Raw genomic sequence first — 21488 nt, 5'->3', positions numbered from 1 at the left:
GCAGAGAGGGCACTCCTTGTAGTGTTGATCGCACTATACTTACATTAGCATCAAAATGTAATGTTGACAAGAATTCTACAACATCTGACGTGTGCAGTATGGTAATAATATTTTGTGTTGAACAAACTGCTCCCATTTCTTAATGTAAGAAATGCCCGCGTTTTTTTTTATATACTCCTTCTGGAGTTTGCCTTTAAAATCTTTTTACCCATGAGGAATTCCAGCTGAGAAAGTCTGTCTGATACGATCTCTGTTTCAGATTCGTCTGAGTCTACCAGCCGATAAGTTTTGTTTTTGGCTTTGCTCCCGGCGGGAGTTTCAACGGGACTTTTTTCTCCCGGTTTAGAAGTACTCGGTTTATCTGCTGACTTTTTAGTCGGGCACCCGCTACTCTCAGACATCTTGAGTGCTTACTGCGGTGCGCTATCCCTTATTCCTCCCACCTTTCTCCATAAACTAAGACTTGCCTGCCTCTGCACGCAGTCTCTCCAGAGAAAAGCAGCCTGAAAATGAAAGTAAAAATACTTACGTTCAGGTTTTCTGTCACACATCGCTTGGAGGTCCGTCCTCCTGCCGCAGTCGCAGCGGAATGCGTCTGTCGAGATGACGCGCGTGCGCCTGGACGGCCTTCTTCACGTAGTCACGTGACTCCGAAGTAAAATGTGATGTCTGGCCCTACTTGTTTAAAGTACCGTACATCATTTACACGTTCCTGTAATGTATGTGTCCTGTTGCCAGCTCGCCATCTGCTTCAAATTAAACAGCTCATTCTAAATGAGTGCCTCGACTTTCGCAAGTTTAAAAATTAATCCTGTTTCAGCACATCCATTGCAGTGAGCAGTATTTTTAAGTTCACTGACCATCTTGTTTTTCTTTCTTACTTTACACCATTTTAATGCAGAGATAATACATGTTGTATTTGTTTTAACAATGTAGCAATGTTACAAAATTTTGAGATTTTTAAAATCTAGTCTGTAATTTATCCCATCTGATAAAGCATAAAAAGAAGTTTAATTTGACACATAATTCACTTTCATATCTTCAGTATTAAAAAAGTTATGGCCATTTTCATATTCGGAAATTAGCATCTTGTTCCCTATTGCGTTTCCATTGACTTAACTCAAAAACTGTGATCAAGGACAGTCAAAAGCACATAACTTTCTTAAAAATTAAGAGAACTGAAATCATTTTTCAGTTATTATAGATTGAAGCATTCTGAAACAAATATGAAACAATCTTACTTGAAATTAAAGCATATAATTAGTTAGTTACCTAATTGTAGCTAATTACAAAATTCAATTACTAGATCTAAACATCTATCAATTTCTTAAGAATAGATTAACATTTTTAAATAGCCTAAGTGTCGAAATAACATTCACACGAGAATTCACAATATAACATAATTTTTAAATCTCATTGTCATGGATTTATAGGCCAAATGGAAGAAATTTAATGTTTAATACCTGTAAATTAATGGCCATTTAAATCATCTTGCGAGTGGGTTTTTCTGGAACGCGATAATTTGGAACGTTGCGGTTTGCGGTGATTTTATACCCCATATCGGCAGGAAAAATACTGCCGGTTCGTATGGGGACTAAATCACCGTTTCGCAACTTAAAATGTTAATTAAAGGCATCTTAAGGAGCACTTTTATACATAAAATAAACGTCTTTCTTTTACCTGTCCCGTACCTGAAATCCGTCCCCATTGTCGGCATTGACGGCTTTAGAAGCTGATTTTAAAATTACTCCAGTGCTGAAATTGTCAGGCGATTAAAAAACAAAAATACACACAACGCCCGTCGGAACGATTCTTCAGCAAAAGCTTGTACTCCAACCAAATATATTCCAGGACAAGGTAGGAAAAAACTGCTTTTTAACCCCACCGCCCCACTCAAAGGTGCCAAAATCGCGAACACGGCCAGTGGCAGAATTGCAGCACCGCTGAAGGTAAGTATTGTAACATACCTACAGAAACATATTAAAATGCTAAGAGATATTGGGAACATTTAAATATAGGCTTAACATGTTCCAAATATTTTACTATTTGTTCTATGAATTCTAATACTTAAATAAGCTATCTCTCTCATCCATTGTTCACTCTAACTCCATTCTGAGAATGTACCGCTGAACTGCTGCCAGTGAAGCAATTGGCTCAATATTTGTTATCTACGTTATGGAATTGTCAACACTTAACCAACAATAGAACCAGATTATTGCTGGAACAGAACAGTACATCACAGGAGTAGGTCCTTCGGCTCACATGCCTGTGCCGAACATGTTAAAACAATCTTGTCTGCTTCCATGTGATCCATATAATTTAAATCCCTGCATATCCCTGTGCCTATCTAAAAACCTTTCAAATTACACCATCATATCTGTCACCACCACTACCCTTGGCAATGTGTTCCAAGTACTCATCACTCTATCTGTAAAAAACTTGCCATGTGCTTCTACCTCAAACTTTGCTCCTCTCACTTTAAAGCTATTAGTTAAAGCTAAAGTTAGTCCCATATATTCACATCCTCTCCTCTATCCCATTTCTGATCTTTAACAGATACTGATAACTTGTTGAATAATACTTAAAGGGATGTAACAGAATTCTAACTATTTTCTATTTCACACACAGCTATTAAACTTGATGGAGTCGATGTACGGGGCTACACAGCATGGTCACTGATGGACAACTTTGAATGGGCTGTAGGTTACGCTGACAGATTTGGATTATTCTATGTAAATTACACAGACCCTTCTTTGCCTCGCATTCCGAAAGCATCAACCAAATTTTATTCTACAATTATACATTGTAATGGCTTTCCTGATCCGGCTTTAGGGCCACACAAATGTCTGCAATCAGAGGGTAAGTAATACCACTGTGCATTATACATTGAAGAAAACACAAATCCTACTGCAATTTTTGATACCCGTCCTCACTGTCTACAATACCACCTACGTTAGATGCCACTTTACCATCAATTTGTGCACTATTAATATTATTGCAGAAGAGCCCAAGAAATAGAAGCAGGACTGGCTCTGTAGATCCTCATATATGACCTATCATTCAATAAAATCATGCCAAGGATCTAACCCCAATTTTTGGCAAGGTAACAACAATACTTATCCAAGTGAAGCCTTGGACAGGAATGTGGATGTGGTGATGGTATTTTCATTGCATGCACACTGATGTCCATCTCAGTGGTAGAAGTTGCAGAACTGGTGGATTTCGACAATGCATTCTATCGATCGGAGCTTCTGGAAACATAGTGCACATGATGGGAGATGTGAAATTTGATTTGAATGTCGAAAGACACCGTTTGAGCAAACTACCTTCTTCCAACAAACTGATGTTCTTCCCTGCAGTTGCTGAGACCAAGGGGTGGAGGATTGCATCCTTCATGTGGACCGCCCTGTTTCGCCGAATGCAATCAACCCGGCGTGCACAATTAAATAAGATCAAATAGAACAAGTTGTCCTACAACTTTAGGCTGTGCACGTCATACGCAAGAAGAAGAAGTAGCTGAGACCATAGACGATAGTAGTGCAAGAGGTGGTCAATAATGTTCTGTTGTTGAGATAGGTTTAGGGTATAGACAATAGACAATAGGTGCAGGAGTAGGCCATTCAGCCCTTCGAGCCAGCACCGCCATTCAATGTGATCGGCTGACCATCCCCAATCAGTACCCTGTTCCTGCCTTCTCCTCATATCCCTTAAGAGCCCTATCTAGCTCTCATTTGAAAGTATCCAGAGAACCTGCCTCCACCGCCCTCTGAGGCAGAGAATTCCACACTCGCAACTCTCAGTGAGAAAAAGTGTTTCCTCGTCTCCATTCTAAATGGCTTACCCCATATTTTTAAACTGTGGCCCCTGGTTCTGGACTCTCCCAACATCGGGAATCATGTTTCCTGCCCCTGGCGTGTCCAAACCCTTAATAATCTTATATGTTTCTATAAGAACCCTTCTCATCCTTCTAAACTCCAGAGTATACAAGCCCAGCTGCTCCATTCTCTCAGCATATGACAGTCCTGCCATCCCGGGAATTAACCTTGTAAACTTACGCTGCACTCCCTCAATAGCAAGAATGTCCTTCCTCAAGTTAGGGGACCAAAACTGCACACAATACTCCAGGTGTGGTCTCACTAGGGTCCTATACAACTGCAGAAGGACCTCTTTACTCCTATACTCCTCTTATTGTAAAGGCCAACATGCCATTCGCTTTCTTCACTGCCTGCTGTATTTGCATGCTTACTTTCATTGACTGATGAACAAGGACTACCAGATCCCGTTGTAGTTCCCCTTTTCCCAAGTTGACACCATTTAGATAGTAATCTGCCTTCCTGTTTTTGCTACCAAAGTGGATAACCTCACATTTAGCCACATTAAACTGTATCTGTCATGCATCTGCCCACTCACCCAACCTGTCCAAGTCACCCTGCATTCTCATAGCATCCTCCTCACAGTTCACACTGCTACCCAGGTTTGTGTCATCTGCAAATTTACTAATGTTACTTTGAATCCCTTCATCTAAATCATTGATGTATATTGTAAATAGCTGCAGTCCCAGCACCGAGCCTAGCAGTACCCCACTAGTCACTGCCTGCCATGCTGAAAGGGACCCGTTAATCCCTACTCTTTGTTTCCTGTCTGCCAACCAATTTTCTATCCATGTCAGCACTCTACCCCAAATACCATGTGCCCTCATTTTGCCCACTAATCTCCTATGTGGGACCTTATCAAATGCTTTCTGAAAGTCCAGGTACACTACATCCACTGGCTCTCCCTTGTCGATTTTCCTAGTTACATCCTCAAAAATTCCAGAAGATTAGTCAAGCACCATTTCCCCTTCGTAAATCCATGCTGACTCGGACCGATCCTGTTACTGCTATCCAAATGTGCCGCTATTTCATCTTTTGTAATTAACTCCAGCATCTTCCCCACCACCGATGTCAGGCTAACTGGTCTATAATTCCCTGTTTTCTCTCTCCCGCTTTTCTTAAAAAGTGGGATAACATTAGCTGTCCTCCAATCCATAGGAACTGATCATGAATCTATAGAACATTGGAAAATTATCACCAATGCATCCACGATTTTTAGAGCCACGTCCTTAAGTACCCTGGGATGCAGACCATCAGGCCCTGGGGATTTATCAGCCTTCAATCCCATCAGTCTACCCAACACCATTTCCTGCCTAATGTGGATTTCCTTCAGTTCCTCTGTCACCCCAGATCCTCTGGCCACTAGTATATCAGGAAGATTGTTTGTGGCCTACTTAGTGAAGATGGATCCAAAGTACCTGTTCCACTCATCTGCCATTTCCTTGTTCCCCATAATAAATTCACCTTTTCCAGTCTTCAAGGGTCCAACTTTGGTCTTAACTAATTTTTTCCTCTTCACATACCTGAAGAAGCTTTTACTATCCTCCTTTATATTCTTGGTTAGCTTACCTTCGTACCTCATATATTCTCCCCGTATTGCTTTTTTAGTTATCTTCTGTTGTTCTTTAAACATTACCCAATCCTCTTGCTTCCCGCTCATCTTTGCTACGTTGTACTTCTCTTTTATTTTTATACTGTCCCTGACTTCCCTTGTCAGCCACGGTCTCCCCTTACTCCAGTTGGAATTTTTCTTCCTCTTTGGAATGAACTGATCCTGCACCTTCCGTATTATTCCCAGAAATACCTGCCATTGTTGTTCCACTGTCATCCCTGCTAGTGTATCTTTCCAGTCAACTTTGGCCAGCTCCTCCCTCATGGCCCCATAGTCCCCTTTATTCAACTGTACCACTGACACCACCAATTTACCCTTCTCCCTCTCCAATTGTAGATTAAACTTGACCATATTATGGTCACTATCTCCTAATGGCTCCTTAACCTCAAGTTCCTTTATCAAATCCGGTTCATTACATTACACTGAATCCAGAATTGCTTTCTCCCACAAACTCCCTTTCTTGGAGTCCAGTATCAATCTGATTTTTCCAGTCTACCTGCATGTTCAAATCTCCCATAACAACCGTAGCATTACCTTTACTACATGCCAATTTTAACTCCTGAATCAACTTGCACCCTATATTCAGGCTACTGTTTGGGGGCCTGTCTATTAGTCCCATTAGGGTCTTTTTACCCTTACAATTCCTTAGTTCTATCCATACTGACTCCACATCTCCTGTTTCAATATCACCCCTTGCAAGGGACTGAATTTCATTCCTCACCAACAGAGCTACCCCACCCACTTTGCTCACCTGTTTGTCTTTTCGACAGGAGGGATAGCCTTGAATATTCAGTTCCCAGCCCTGGCCCTCTTGCAGCCATGTCTCTGCAATTCCCACAACATCATACTTGCCAATTTCTAACTGAGCCTCAAGGTCGTCCACTTTATTTCTTATACTTCGCGCATTCATATACAACACTTTGACCTCGGTATTCACCTCACCTCTCGCACGGCTCGCAATTGGCCCTGATCTTACTCTTTGCAAACCTGCCTGCCAGAACGTTGGTCCCCCTCCAGTTAAGGTGTAACCCGTCCCTTTTGTATAGGTCACTCCTACCCCAGAAGAGATCCCAGTGGTCTATAAATCTAAATCCTTGCTCCCTGCTCCAGCCCCTCAGCCACACATTCAGATCCCCTATATCCCTGTTCCTGTCGTCACTAACACGAGGTTCTAGAAGCAATCCCGTGATAACCACCCTAGAAGTCCTGCTTTTCACTCTTCTTCCTAACTCTCTGAACTCACGTTGCAGAACCTCCTTCCTCTTCTTCCCGATGTCGTTTGTGTCTACTTGCACAACTACTGCCGGCGGTTCACCTTCCCTCTCGAGGATGTTCTGAATTCAGCTCGTGACTTGAACCCTGGCACTAGGAAGGCAACAGACCATCCTCACATCTCATCTGCCGCCACAGAATCTCCTGTCTGCTCCTCTGACAATGGAGTCACCCACCACTATGGCTCTGCCCGACGTCGGTCTCGCCGGTCAAGTCCCATCTCTAGGATTGAAGCCACCAATGTGTCCGCCGCTTGGACTGGAAGCATCGTCTCCCCGGACAGTTCCCAAGAGGGCGTACCTGTTTTCATTACGCACCTGGGTTACCTGCACTCCACGATTACCACCCTTTCTCTCAGTCATACACCTTCCTTCTTCCCGTATCCTCGGCGTAACCACCTCACTGTAGGTCCTGTCCAGGAAACTCTCGTTTTCCCGGATGGCCCTGAGGTTAACCAGCTGCTTCTCCAGTGCCCTAACACGGTCCTTCAGGAGCAGAACCTGGACACACTTGCCACAGTTGTAGCAGCCAGAGGCCCCATCCATGCACCTGGTCTCCCACATCCTGCAAGCATCACACTGTCTCATCTTACCCGTCATGTGTTCACCGCGTCCCGTCCTCTCCAGCCTTTTGCATAGTCTCCTCTCCTCAGCCTACTCGCCGAAGACTCACACTTTACTCACAAGGCCGCTTGCTCACTGCCGCTCTCCTAGAGCAGCCTTGCTTATATTGACTGCTAAATTGCCTAATTTGCCAATTTACAAATCAAATTCCTCAGTTTATAAACTGTTTTTCCCCACTGACCCACCTCTGACTCACCTTTCCCACGGGTTTTAGCCAATAGGCTCTTCTCCCTGCTTCTCTTTGATTGCTGCTTCGTCGAGATCCACATAAGCACTGGGTAGTGTGGGTTAGTTCAAGAAGTGATTGTTGTAGGAAAGTAGCTGCTCCTGAATATAGTGGAGTGCAATTTCAGGCTTCCGTACCTTCCTGCCCAATGGTACTATTCTCCCCGATGATCCTGGGGTCATCCGGCTGCAGCACCAGACATGCGTATAGAGAAAATTGACCAGGGGACTGAGCCTTGAGGTGCTCCTGCATTAATGGTCATTGAGGAGGATGCGGTGTCGTCAATTTGTACTGATTGTGGTTTGCCGACATCAAATTTGAGGATTCATTTGCATTGGGGTTGAGCAGAGACCCAATTCCCCAATTATAATAACAGATTTATGGGGAATGATTGTGTTGAAAGGTGAGCTGTAGTGAATTAACGACACCATGATGTATGTATTCTTATTAGTCACGAGGCTCAGCCCACAATGGAGAGCCAGCAAGATCACATACCTTGTTGAACTGCTGTGATGGTAGATGCATTGAAGTAGGTCCAGGTCCTTACTAAGGCAGGAGTTATATATGTCTTAACCAACTTCCCAATGCACTTCAAAACCACAGTTATCAATGTCACCAGTCGGTAGTCATTGAGGCATATCACCTTGTTCTTCTTGGGCACTGACATTATGGATGTCCTTTTAAATCAGGTGGGCATCTTGAACCTTAGTAGAGGTTGAAGATGTCCGCAAAAACTCAAGCCAGTTGGTCCTTGCAGGTTTTAAGAACGAGGCCGGGTACACCATCAAGGCCAAATGCTTTCTGAGGGTTCACCCTCAAGAAGGATCTTCTAACATTGGCCTTGGTGGACTGAAATTACAGTGTTGTCGGGGACAGTGGGGGCTCAAGAAGGTACATCAATGTTCTCCCTTTTGAAGCGAGCATGGAAAGCATTGAGTTCATCCAGAAGTGATGCATTGCTGTATTTAAGCAACCATTTGGGAGCACTTCATTCTTTGTTATCAATCAGAATTAGACAAATGCAAAATATATTTTTTTCTTTTACTATGAATGAGTAAAAGCATGGAGAATGATTTTTCACTAAACATAAACAAATTGTTTATTTTGCTAGCTACCACCACAGAACCATCAACAGTGAAAACCACTCCGACTGGCTTGACATCTGGTGCACAGGTTTATTTCCTAGGATTAGAAATTTCTAGTCTGGATGCAACAAGTGCTCTGTATACTTTGTTCATTATTTCAATAATTGCTGTTGTGTTATTGGCTATCTTTGCATATAAAATTTGGAAAAATGGAAGATCAAGGAAATATCTGGATTCAGCCTCGGACACGATGAATTTGTCAGGAAATCAAAACACTAGGATTTGAAGCAATCATTAACAAAGAATTTCCATGGTGTCACCCAACTCACACCATCATTTCAGTGTAAAAATATTGTGTATGCTTTGCTCTTATTTGTTACTAATCATAGTTGCACGGTAAAATGTCATATTTTAGTAATTGAAAGCTCAGGAGGAATGATTGTTTAAGCTTCTTCTGCAGGGTTTCACTAAAAAGCCCTATTGAGATAGTGGGAGAATCCACACTGACATTCAGGAGGAATGTGTTTGGTCTTCACTGAATTTTCATTGATATCGTTATTAGTTTAAGATGTTTTTATTAGGAGCAGCATAGCAGATAATTTAGGATTGTCACCCTTCCAGCTATATCCTGTCATCGCCAGTAATTAATGCTGTGAACACCTGGCAGAAACCTGTTTCCTTTCATTTTCTTTGAACAATTTCTTTTGAATAATTATAAAAATGTAGCATGCGGAAAAATTACGCAGTAACAGGCCATCCAACTAGCTTGTGGGCTGAGATGTCGAGAAATGTATCCAATTGGAACTAACAACCGGAACTTCATTTAATCCACAGGACCAGATCTGTTTTTATTAAAAGTTTATAATCAACGTCTCAGATTTTTACTTTGAATGCAATGGAAATGATTTTCATCCATGTATAAAATTATGCTATTCTAGTTTGTACAAATTTCAAATTTACAATGTGACACAGCGCCAGAGACCCTCATTTGATCCTGACTTTGGTGCTGTCTGTGTGAATTTTACATTCTCTACATGACCGTGTGGATTTCCTCTGGGTACCCCCACTTTGGCCCAAGTGTGTAGGGAGTAGATGAGAAACTAGGATACCATTGAACAAGTATGAACTGGTGATTGTTAATCGTTATGAACTAAGTGGGTCCAAAGAGCTTGTTTCCATGCTGTATCTCTAAACTAAACTACAATTTGTCTGAATCTCCCCATCTAATAGTGTGTGATTTTTCCTACTAAATCATACTTGAACCATGAAGCATACCAGGTGCAAACCCATGAACTGCATAGATGACTGCAAGTAGATAAGGATATTTTTGTGAAGTTCAATTAGTGACAACTGGGAGAATGTCAGAGAGAAATGATTTGAAAACTCTTAGAGAACAAGAGTATATCTCAGCTCATACAAACCTTTGCTAAGTCCAAAAAAGTATAGGATTAATAAATGAACAAGTAAAAGTTAAATGGACCTATGGATGTATTCATCTGTTTTGAAGCAAAATCAACACAATCAAACACTTGACTTTTTCTCAGAATAGTGTAAAAGTTTAGAATAGATGTATGCAATGTGTCATTATATGCAACAGTCTGTCATTGAGCAAAGCAGCACCACTGCAAGATGTGTGAGAAGGAACTGCAGATGCTGGTTTAAACTGAAGATACACAAAAAGCTGAGGTAACTTAGGCAGCATATCTGGAGATTTCAGGTTGAGACCCTTCTTCAGACTGCAAGATTGATACATATTGCAAACCTCAGTTCACCATTATCCCTACAAGGGGAAGTGAGGATATTTTCAACATGATAAAATGTGAGATAAACAGCAGAAGGTGTGGTAAGGTAGCTGGCGAGAGTAAGTAGAGGTGGTGCTTAACAACGAGGCTCTCCATAACAAAGTCTAATTCCCATCCCTCACCATATCCTAAAACACTCAGCTCATTGTTAAATGTAAAAATGTCCATTCAGACCATTCTTCCTTGTTCTACCTTTTGTATGCAAGGTCATCTAAAAGTTCTGCTGCACATTTCCAACTTTCACATATCCGACTGAGCCAGCATTCTGGTGTTTGCTATTCTTCTCTGCATCCAATTAAGCTATGCTTTTATTTTTAACATTCTTTTCCACCGTTAAATTCCCACATCATTTCAACCATATCTAATCATACCCTGTCCTACAACTTTGTGCAATATGCTCTGCTCCAACTCTGAATTTTCAGCATATTAAATCATTCTATCCTTGGTGGCCAGAATTTGAGCTGCCATGGTCCGAACTTTGAAACTCCCTTCGTTTATCTCACTGATTCTTTCCCCTTTTAAGACGCTTGTTAAATCTTACACTTAGCTTTATGTCATTGTGGTGTCTTTTCAATGCTTTTGTGAAGCAAATTGAGATGTTTTGCTGCTAATGTTATTGAAAGTGTTATTGTTAAAATGGCTAACCGGTTATCAATTATTAGGGCTGCTCTATCCCTCTAAACTGCACCTTAACGAAACTAAAACAGTCACAAGGAGAATGTGCAAATTTCCCACCTACAGCACCCGAGGTCAGGATTAAACATTCACTGCAGGATACCTAGCTCTGACTGCTCATGTACCCATGGTATTTATTTGTCATGGATTTCTGGTCAATGCTTTTGACCCAAATGTGCCTGACCACTTTATCAATCCATGCCTGAATGTCGCCTGGGTATTGCTGCCTGCAGATTCAGATTCAGATTCAGATTCAATTTTAATTGTCATTGTCAGTGTACAGTACAGAGACAACGAAATGCATTTAGCATCTCCCTGGAAGAGCGACGTAGCAAATGATTTGAATAGATAATAATAAGTGTCCGGGGGGGTGGGGTGGTGATTGGCAGTCACCGAGGTACGTTGTTGAGTAGAGTGACAGCCGCCAGAAAGAAGCTGTTCCTCGACCTGCTGGTTCGGCAACGGAGAGACCTGTAGTGCCTCCCGGATGGTAGGAGGTTAAACAGTCCATGGTTGGGGTGAGAGCAGTCCTTGGCGATGCTGAGCGCCCTCCACAGACAACGCTTGCTTTGGACAGACTCAATGGAGGGGAGCGACTGAGCTTCAGTCTCCTCAGGAAGAAGAGACGCTGGTGAGCCTTCTTGATCAGAGTTGAGGTATTGTGGGTCCAAGAGAGGTCATCGGAGATGTTGACTCCCAGTAACCTAAAGATAGAAACACGTTCCACCTCCGTCCCGTTAATGTGGATGGGGGTGTGAGTGCTGCCTCTGGACTTCCTGAAGTCTACAATGAGCTCCTTGCAAGGCGTGAGTTAGTTCATTTGCTGAAGAGTAATAAATGGAATTGAACATTGTGTAATCCTTAGCAAGCATCATCACTTCTGATTTATGATGGAAGGAGTCATTGAGAAATCAGTTGAAGATGGTTGCCCAAACACCACTGAGGAGCCCCTGTTGTGATATTGAGGGATTAGGATGAGTGTCCTCCAGCAACCACAATTATTCTACCCATTCCTTCTCTCTAGAGAAGCTGTCTGGCCCACTGAGTTACACCAGTATTTTGTGTCTATCTTTGGTGTAAAGCAACATCTGCAGTTCCTTCCTGCACAATTATCTTCCTTTGCTAAAGGCATGACACAAACAACTGGAGCGTTTTCCCTTGATGCCTTGTTATTTCAGTTTTACCAGTGCTATTTTACATGCTTCAAAATGTTGTTTTCCTGTCTGAGGAAGCCCAACCATTGCCTCTCTGTAAGCATGTTTATTTGCCTTGTAAATATGTCCACATTGAAAAGTCTCCTTTAACAGCACACCCATTCTAATCAGTCCAGTCATGGAAACCCAGGTGGATCCAAATTAGCGAGTTTTATTGTAGGATATGTGAAAAAATATTTCAGTACCTCTTTCAGTACTACCATGTTCACTTTTTTCTAGTACATTCATGACTGCATTGGTGCTACTTCCTGTTTTCATGCAGAACTTAGAGGGTCAATTTCTACACTTTTAGATAAGTGTGAGTGAGGTCTAACACAAATTGGACAAACAGCAATTTCACTTGGGCAGCTTACAACCCAGCTGTATGAGTATTGATTTCTCCAACTTCAAGTTCATGACACGTTACAACCATTTTCTGGGACTGTGAGCCCCATATGAACCCTGCAAAGAAGCTTTCTCAGCCCTACATTTTTCCCTATACTCACTCACTGTGTGGTCAAATTTGGCTGCAACTCCATTGACCAGGCTGCTAATGACACCACCGTAGTGCGCTGGTTTTCAAACAAAGCTGAGACGAAGTACAGGAAGGAGATGGAACTGAGCAACATGGTGAAATGACAACAATCTCCCCCCCCCCCCCCGCGTCAGCAAGATGACGGAGTTAAGGGCCTGTCCCACTTGGGCGTCATTTGCGCGTAATTTACATCATTTACACGTCATGGTGCGCATTACGCATGCATGGTGACGTTGGCAGTGACGCGCGGCGCCCCAGGATTTTGGAATGTACAAAATCTTTGCGCGCCATCTGCCTGACGCGCAAATGACGCCCAAGTGGGATAGGCCCTTTGCTTATTGACGCGAGCAATCAAAGTGGAATACATGACCCAATCAGCCCTGTGGACATAATCGAGTGCTTCAAGTTGTTTGGCGTAAATATCAGTAACAATTTACCCTGGAATAACATTGACGCTAAAGCCAAGAAAGCACACCATCTCTACTTACTCACACAATGAAGGAAATTAAGTGTCTCCAATGAGTCTTGCCAACTTCTACAGATGAACCGTAGAAAGCATCAGGATGCTTCACTGAAGAAACATCACCCATTCCTTCTCTCCACAGACGCTGCCTATCCCACTGAGTTACTCCAGCATTTTGTGTCTACATTCGATTTAAACCAGCAACTGCAGTTCTTTCCTGCACAGGATACTTCACTGTTTGGTTTGGCAACAGCACTGTCCATGACAAGGAATTGCAGAGTTAGGGATCAAGTACTTTTTTCATCCTGGACATTTCTTCTCCCCTCTCCAGTCCACAGAAGATATAAAAGCTTAAAAGTACATATCAACAGATCCAAGAACAGTTTATTCATTATTAAGCTACTGTACAGCCCTGCCATAAACTAGGGTGTAGTCCTGATCTTCTAACCTACCTCATTGTGACCTTGGATTTTTTAAAATGTAATTATGTTTTTAAATATCTTTTAAAGTTTAGTTTAGTCATGAGTATTGAGGTACAGTGAAAACCTTTTGTTGTGTGCTAACCAGTCAGTGAAAAGGCTATAAATTATTACAATTGAGCCATCCACAGCAGGACCGTACAAAGCTTTTCAAAAAGGGGGGTGGCATGACAGGAGCACAAAACATTTATGTGAAGTATTGAGCGCACAGCGCACATCACGAGCGTGAAGCCCCTCGCGGCCGGGGTTTTAGATGATCTCGGTTGCATTCTGAGCCTTCTTTTGGAGCATTTTTGCACCAAATTTTTGACCAATATTTCAGAAATAATTTTGGTGGTCAAGATTAATAATTGCAGAGCTGCCAAGTTTCACCGAGCATTTCCACATTTTGATGGCAAAAAATCTGTATTTTGAAGGGGAAATCGGTATTTCCCCCTTAAATGCAATGGAACGTACTACACAGAAACTGGATTTTTGAAAATCAGTGTTTTGCATGCAACCTCATGTACTCTCAAATATCATTATGGAATATTGAAAATCAGTACTACTGAATTGTGAAACCATTTTTGAAATGTGAATTTATAATTCTTGATTTTGATTCCATAACATGAACATATATAATATACATAAATTTCACAATTCATCATATAGTTTACCAAACAATCAAACAAGCTGGCATGATGCTGCATAACTATTCAGGTGTTCCTGGATGTATATTGCCATTTACCTACTACTAATGCAAAGGCATTAGTTGGCCTTAGCCAATATGCCATTCCTGGTTCCACGAATATAGCACCTCAGACCAGTCTATCTAGCATGGCAGTCCTCACTTTGTTAACGCTGTCAAAGCATGTGTGGTTCCGCAGTACACTGTGTAGGTGGCTCTATTTCTACCTCTTCTTGCAGTGCCACGTTTGGTCTCCCGAAGTGTGACTTAATCTTTATTGGCAGTGTTCAGTTCATTAACGCTGTCCAAGGCCTGTGTCATTCCGCAGCTAGTACACTGATGCAGGTAGCCCGACTTCCACCTCTTCTTGCAGTACCCCGTTTGGGCTCCCAAAATGTGAGGGGATTAGCAGACAGTTCAGGGTTCCTCTCAGACTTTGACAACACTCTTGGCAGACCAGCATATATTGCCATTTAGCCATAAAACACATTTTCCAGTTCAATTTTCCGAGAATGTAACTGTGCAAACCTAGTCACGACTTTGTCCAAGTTATGGGCAAAGTCATAGTGAATGTGGATTAAGGTGACTGCAGACAGGTGATTACATGGAAGTCCTGGTCTTTGCTTCTTCGTGGATGAGAAAACGAGTTTGTCCACATTGGCTGGTGGATCAAAGTAAGATGCCAAGCGAGATTGCACCCACTGCAAGCATGCCGCCCAAGGCGAGCATCTCTCTGCCGCTCGGGCTCATGGCCAAGTGACCCGGCTACCTCCGCACTCAAATGGAGGGTGACAGGCGGGGTTGGCAGAGTGCCCTGGGGAGACTGGCTGCCGATAAGGCCAAGCACTTGAAGAGCCAGACGGCGAGGGGGTGCAAAATGGAGGCCAATGGTTTGGGCAGCTCTGCCCCCGAGGAAGGAAAGCAGCAGCGGCAGCGGCAACACGAAGACTTAACTGCCCTCCGGCAGCCCCCAGCAGAGCGGGCAGCTGGTGCTCCCGCCTGACATCGTGCATCGCTCCAGCTCCAAGTGGCAGCTCAGGCCTGATTCGCTGGTTATGTACCTGCAGAAGTGCGAGTTTGTGCGGGGAGCGGCGGCCACCAGCAGCGCCATCAGTTTAAAGGGCACTGGCAGCCTGGTGATTGTTAATCGTTATGAACTAAGTGGGTCCAAATCTGGCGGTCGGGCGACAAGCAGCAGGGGCCAGCAACGGGAGCAGCAACGTCGGAAGGGGGAGAATTAGCAGAGAGTACAGCACCCCAGGGTGCACAAGTAACCACACCAGCAGCACTCTAGGGTTCGCAAGTAACCACACCAGTTGCACCCCAGGGAGAGTCTCGCCAGCAACACCCCAGGGTGCATAAGTAACTACACCAGCAGCACCCAAGGGTGTACAACTAACCACCCCAGGAAGCACCAGTCACCACACCAGCAGCATCCCAGGTTGCACAAGTAACCATGCCAGCAGCTCCGCAAGAATCAGCAACAGGTCATCCCAAGGAGCCGCTCAAGTGGCAGGTTGATGAAGGTGGATTACGGCGCTCGCACTCCACATCAGCTGCTGCTTCTCCCGAGCGTGCTCGGGCTTGGACAGTTTCTTCGAGCACTGGACTCGAGCCCGAGGTGATCGAGAACCTGGCGAGGGAGAAGTTTGCCGCCGACGCCACTTTGGAAAGCCTTGCCCTCATGTTTCGCAGAGTGAAAGGCCTGTCCCACTTGGGTGACATTTTTGGCGACAGCCTGAATAGAGGTTGTCACGTCGTGGTCGGGTCGTGACGCGGCGTGATGCATGGTGACGCACGGTGACTCCCATGTTGCCCCTGGATTTTGGAATATTCAATTGTAATATCTCCAGACCAAATTCGTGATGTATATGACCAACTGTAGAAGTTAAACCTGGATAAATCCAACGTATAGTTGTGAATGTCGCTCATAGAAACATAGAAAATAGGTGCAAGCGGCCATTCGGCCCTTCGAGCCAGCACCGCCATTCATTGTGATCATGGCTGATCGTCCCCTATCAATAACTCGTGCCTGCCTTCTCCCCATATCCCTCGACTCCACAAGCCCCATAGAGCTCTATCTAACTCTCTCTTAAATCCATCCAGTGACTTGGCCTCCACTGCCCTCTGTGGCAGGGAATTCCATGAATTCACAACTCTCTGGGTGAAAAGGTTTTTTACAGAACAGGCTGGATGGGGGGGGGGGACAGTAGAGGATGGGGGGGGGGGGGGGTCACTGCTGTACGAGGCCCAACATTCGCTCCGACCCTCGGTCCCACTCCGCACTACAGCCTCCGCCGCTGCAGCCGACCAAAGCGAGGCCGACCGCGGCGGGGAGGGGGACTGGCGGGGGGGAGACAGGGACCGGGCTTGGGGGGGGGGGGGGGGGGGCGTAGACCTGGCCGAAGCGGCGCCTGGTGTCGGGTCATGACCGCCCGCCGGCAACGGACCCGCTGCATGGCCGCCAGGTTGACCTGCGGCGAAGCTCCGATGCCGTGGATGAAGGCGATGCACCGTGCTAGGAGACACCGCAGCCCCGAGCACGGAGAAGCGGGCACTCCTTTTGTTCTCCAAATCATCCCGCGTGTCAGATTGGACCATTTGGTAGTTGAACACCCCCGATAAACAAAAAACAGATTACCCCTCCCAGAACGCAACATTTCACGGTCCCACTCACCCAATCTAGGCCCGGGGCGTCGAGGCGATGCATTAAAAATGGCGGCACCTAACCCCGCACGCGCAGAGAGAATGTTTTACGTTGTTTTACGTCGCTACCGCGTCACCATCTTCCCCCAACTGCGCAGGTCGCAAATATTTACCCCCGGGGATTTGTTTTTATTCTGGAAAAAGGGGTGCGACCGCAACCAACGCACCCCCCATTCGGGCTGCCATGCACAGTGTACAGATAAATAATAAAGGAAATAAGCTTTAGTGCAAGACAAAATCCAGTAAAGTCCGATAGTCTCCAATGAGGTAGATTGCAGCTCAGGACTGCTCTCTAGTTGTTGATAGGATGGTTCGGTTGCCTGACCACAGCTGGGAAAAAGTGTCTCTGAATCTGAAAATATTGATATAGTACCTGCCTCAACTAACTCCTTTGGCAGATTTGTCAGAACTCAAAATGGAATTCAACAATTTCAGATATCTGGGAATTTGCATCTAAATCTGAGCTGGTTAGTTCCGATTAATTCATTAACCTGTAATGTTAACTCAGTTTTTCTCTCTACTGCTGCTGCATAATTTATTAAGTGTCTTCCACTCTCTCATATTTCAAATTTCCAACAATTTCAGTGTGCTCCATTTTTAGTTCTTCTCTCTCCCCCAACCCCCTCCCCACTCTCATTCTCTTTCATATCCTTTTCTTTATACTCCTCCACACAGATCATCAGCAATTATCTTTAGTTCCCAACCTATCACAAACATCCACCTTCTCTTCACCCCTCAGCAACTTACAAACTCTGAAAGTGTTGACTTTTCAATAAGTGACAATCACACTATTTATTTAAACAATCCTCCAAAATTAACTCAAAGTAATTTTTTTTTAATATATACAGGGTACAGAATTTCCCTGTAATGCATGAAATAAAACCCAATGACTGTCCTTCCGATCAATGTATCCAACATTAATCAAGCCATGAACCATACAATGGAAACATACAACTTAACCACAAAAAGGTGTTTGAAAAATTGAATAAAACTATTATTTTCATGAGTTATAAAAGTATCACAGGTTCAGCAATGTTTCAAGCACAAATATCTTTATGTTCAGTGGCATTAGTAAATCATTTCCTTTGTTTTTCCATGGCTGTAACATTATCCCCACCGGGGTGTACCATTACTGCATTGCAATATCCCAAACACTCATCTTATGTGACAGATATGCTACCAATGATTCACTATTTTATATATAAAGTTGTGGGAAAACAAGTTGCAAACCCACATTTGTTTTGGAAAACTTTAAACATTTTATTATTAGCTTTAAATTATAAGGGTCAGTGGCTGGAGAATCATAACTGATGTGTCATAGAGGCAAGGAATGGATAATACCCAAAGACAGGATTTCAAATATATATATATTACTTTAAAAGATGTCTGAAAACATAATTTGGAATTTGCCCAAAATGATTTTTCTGCACATTCGCATTTTAGCAACTATTCTGCCCCACCAGTAATATTGTATAAATCCATGCGGGAAATTAACAGAAGTACAAAATGCATCCTCTGTCCAGTTTTTTTCTTTTAAATGGAAGTTTACTTGTATAACTTTAGAGCAAAATAAAATACAACTGTTTGTACTTTAATATGGCAGAAGCTACATCTGTTGAGTTGAATTTCCATTCCATGTATTGTTGTCATCATCTGTATCCTCCTCTCTCCGCAGTCTGTATATCCTTCCCTCCTTCTTGAAGTCCTCTCCACGTTTCTCAAGCATTCTCCTCCTCCTCACTTCCCTGAGAATGCAAAGCAGTAAAATCTGTAAAAAGGACAACTCCAAACACACATCTGCAAAAAAAACATGACTGTTGACAACTGTTCCAACTGCTTTCATTATAATAAATAGAATACCCATGAAACTGCTTTCCATTTAAGTAAATAGAATACCCATGAAACCAGACACACTCACCAATTACAAATGCAATGTATATTACAACAAAGAGAATTCATGTTAGATGGAAAGCTGTGAAGAAACTATTATGTCTGAGAACAAATGCTGGCACAGATCTATCACCAGATTCAGATGTTTCGCTGCCACTTTGTTCAGGGCACGCGTAGTGAAAACACCACACAGAACAGATGGATCACAGAGGGTTCAATCATTAGCAAGGACAAACCCCAGGAATAGTATTTGAGATGGAGACAGAGAAGAAAATGAACATAACTTCCCCTTTACACTCCTCAGTCGTTGCTCCTAGGCAATCAACTGGATGTTGTCACACAATACAAACTGCTAACAGCTCATTCACTCACTGCATCAGGTAAAGAGGAGCTACTGAGCTCCCGACGCACAGCACCTTCCATCCCCCACATCATCAAATATTAGCTGCAATACAGAGGGAGAGAGGCAGGCAAACAGCTAATCGCCCTTCCACTTTGTCTGGCATCCAACAGGTCCTCTGCTATATAGCAGCTGGATTACCCCATACAGGAATACCCATAGATTGCAGATTTGTCATTCTATTGAAAATGAACCGATAATCTAGGATACCCAGTACATAAAGTGAATCAAAATCATATCATGCTGGTAAACTCAAGAAATAAGTGGGCAGATGAAACCCATGCAAAAGGTTGATTGATTTGATCATGCAGCATTCAGATAGATAAAATTTGGTTATGTGACATTATTTATATTGCTCACAGTAAATAAAAAAAAATAAAAATTTGCAGACCTTCCCCAGAAACAGAACTCTCATCTAACTCACCCCTCCACGAACCAACACTATCACAATTTTTGCTGCATCATCACTTCAAGCCAAAACTTACACTCCCACTCTTCTCAATTTGTGCATTTTTATCACTTTGCTACCCAGTTATCCCCTTCTCCCCTGTATGTATTGCTTTCTCTCTTCGTTTCTTTCTGTCTGGACACACATTTTTTTAAAATCTCAATGATTTCATCCTCTCATCCAGCAATGAAGCTTTGAGTTACAAAAAGAAAGGGACAGGTGCGGCCAGGCAAACAAGTTATTGAACATAAAGCACATTGCATCTTGAGTTACCAGGGAGGGTAACTGATCATCTAGTCAATAACTGTGGTAATTGTGGTGGCTCACACCCAAAATTTTATGAGCAAGGCCCCGCTTATGGCAAATCTCGTCTCTATTGTAAAAAGAGAGGCCATTTTATCCTGTGCTGCCGTGCCTGTGCCAACAGGGCCCAGTCACAACAATCTCTCTATGCACTTGAACCCACTCTCCCACGAAGCACTGACTGAAGCAGAACCACAACCGCAGCACGTGCAAGAAGTCAGCCAAAACATACATTCTTGTATTCCTGACTCGGTGACTACAGACAGTGATCCCATGACAACGCTCAGTATCAACACCAAGATTGCCGCCAAGATAGACACAGGGGCAAGATGTAACGTAATCGGGCTGGCAATCTCAAAATAATTCACACCAATGAAACTGTTCTGAAAACAAACTCGAAGTTACACCCTTCGAAGTTACACCCATTTGGTGGGGGGTAATTGCAGCCAGTGGGTACGATTCCACTACCATGCCATCTAGCTCTTAAGTTTACAACTTGGAATTTTTTATCATAAAAGGAGAAGTGCAACTTCTTCTGGGCAATGAGGCATGCCGTAACATGAACCTAGTTTTCTTCTACAAAACTGTGTATCAGCTGTCGACCTCTCAAAATCCTACCCAACAACTATTCGAACAATACAAAGAGCTTTTTGACAATCAGCTGGGCAAGCTTCCCACATAATACAGCATTGTGACTGACAAGGAAGTTATACCTGTCGTTCGTTCTCCTCACAAAATACCACATGCAATGAAGGACAGTGTCAAAGCTGGGTTGCAGCAGTCAAGAAGAACAAAGACGAAATAAGGTTCTGCATCAACCCTAAGGATTTAAATACTGCCATCAAACGGCCACATCACCCAATGCAGACAGTGGAATAAGTTGCTGCCAACCTGGGTAAAGCCAGTTTTTTTCTGTCCAAGATACAAAGAACTCATTTTGGCAAATGCCATTAGACCATGCATCCTCCATGTTAACCACATTCGCGACGCCCTTCGGATGTTATCGATTTTTTACGAATGCCATTTGGCATCAATTCAGCCAGTGAGGTTTGTCAGCGTACTATGGAACAACTCTTTGATAGCTACCCATGTTACATAATTATAGACGACATCCTGGTCACCAGGCGCAATGCACAAGAACATGACTCAAACCTGAAACAGGTCCTGGATCGTGCCAGGGAGGTAAATCTCAAACTCAACCCTCTCAAATACAGGTTTTGGGTCGATGAAGTGACAT

General features: G+C 43.4%; 2 protein-coding genes and 1 pseudogene across 2 annotated transcripts in view; 2 read left to right on the top strand and 1 right to left on the bottom strand.

Annotated features, from left to right (window-relative positions):
- LOC129699039 (lactase/phlorizin hydrolase-like) overlaps positions 1 to 10437 on the top strand; it is a 35459-nt gene extending 25022 nt beyond the window's left edge. The window contains exons 11-12 of the mRNA XM_055638645.1: positions 2629 to 2859; positions 8717 to 10437. Of these exons, the coding sequence (XP_055494620.1) occupies positions 2629 to 2859; positions 8717 to 8976 (491 nt within the window). The 3' untranslated portion in view covers positions 8977 to 10437. The remainder of the gene's footprint in view (positions 1 to 2628; positions 2860 to 8716) is intronic.
- A 4746-nt stretch (positions 10438 to 15183) lies between these two features.
- LOC129699149 (protein FAM110C-like) lies at positions 15184 to 16278 on the top strand (annotated as a pseudogene).
- A 1695-nt stretch (positions 16279 to 17973) lies between these two features.
- ubxn4 (UBX domain protein 4) overlaps positions 17974 to 21488 on the bottom strand; it is a 64350-nt gene continuing 60835 nt past the window's right edge. The window contains exon 13 of the mRNA XM_055638642.1: positions 17974 to 18955. Within this exon, the coding sequence (XP_055494617.1) occupies positions 18817 to 18955 (139 nt within the window). The 3' untranslated portion in view covers positions 17974 to 18816. The remainder of the gene's footprint in view (positions 18956 to 21488) is intronic.

Source organism: Leucoraja erinacea, chromosome 7 (genome assembly GCF_028641065.1).
Source record: "Leucoraja erinacea ecotype New England chromosome 7, Leri_hhj_1, whole genome shotgun sequence".
Classification (NCBI taxonomy): domain Eukaryota; kingdom Metazoa; phylum Chordata; class Chondrichthyes; order Rajiformes; family Rajidae; genus Leucoraja; species Leucoraja erinaceus.
Note: the sequence above shows the minus strand (reverse complement) of the source record. Positions and strands in the feature narration are given on the sequence as shown.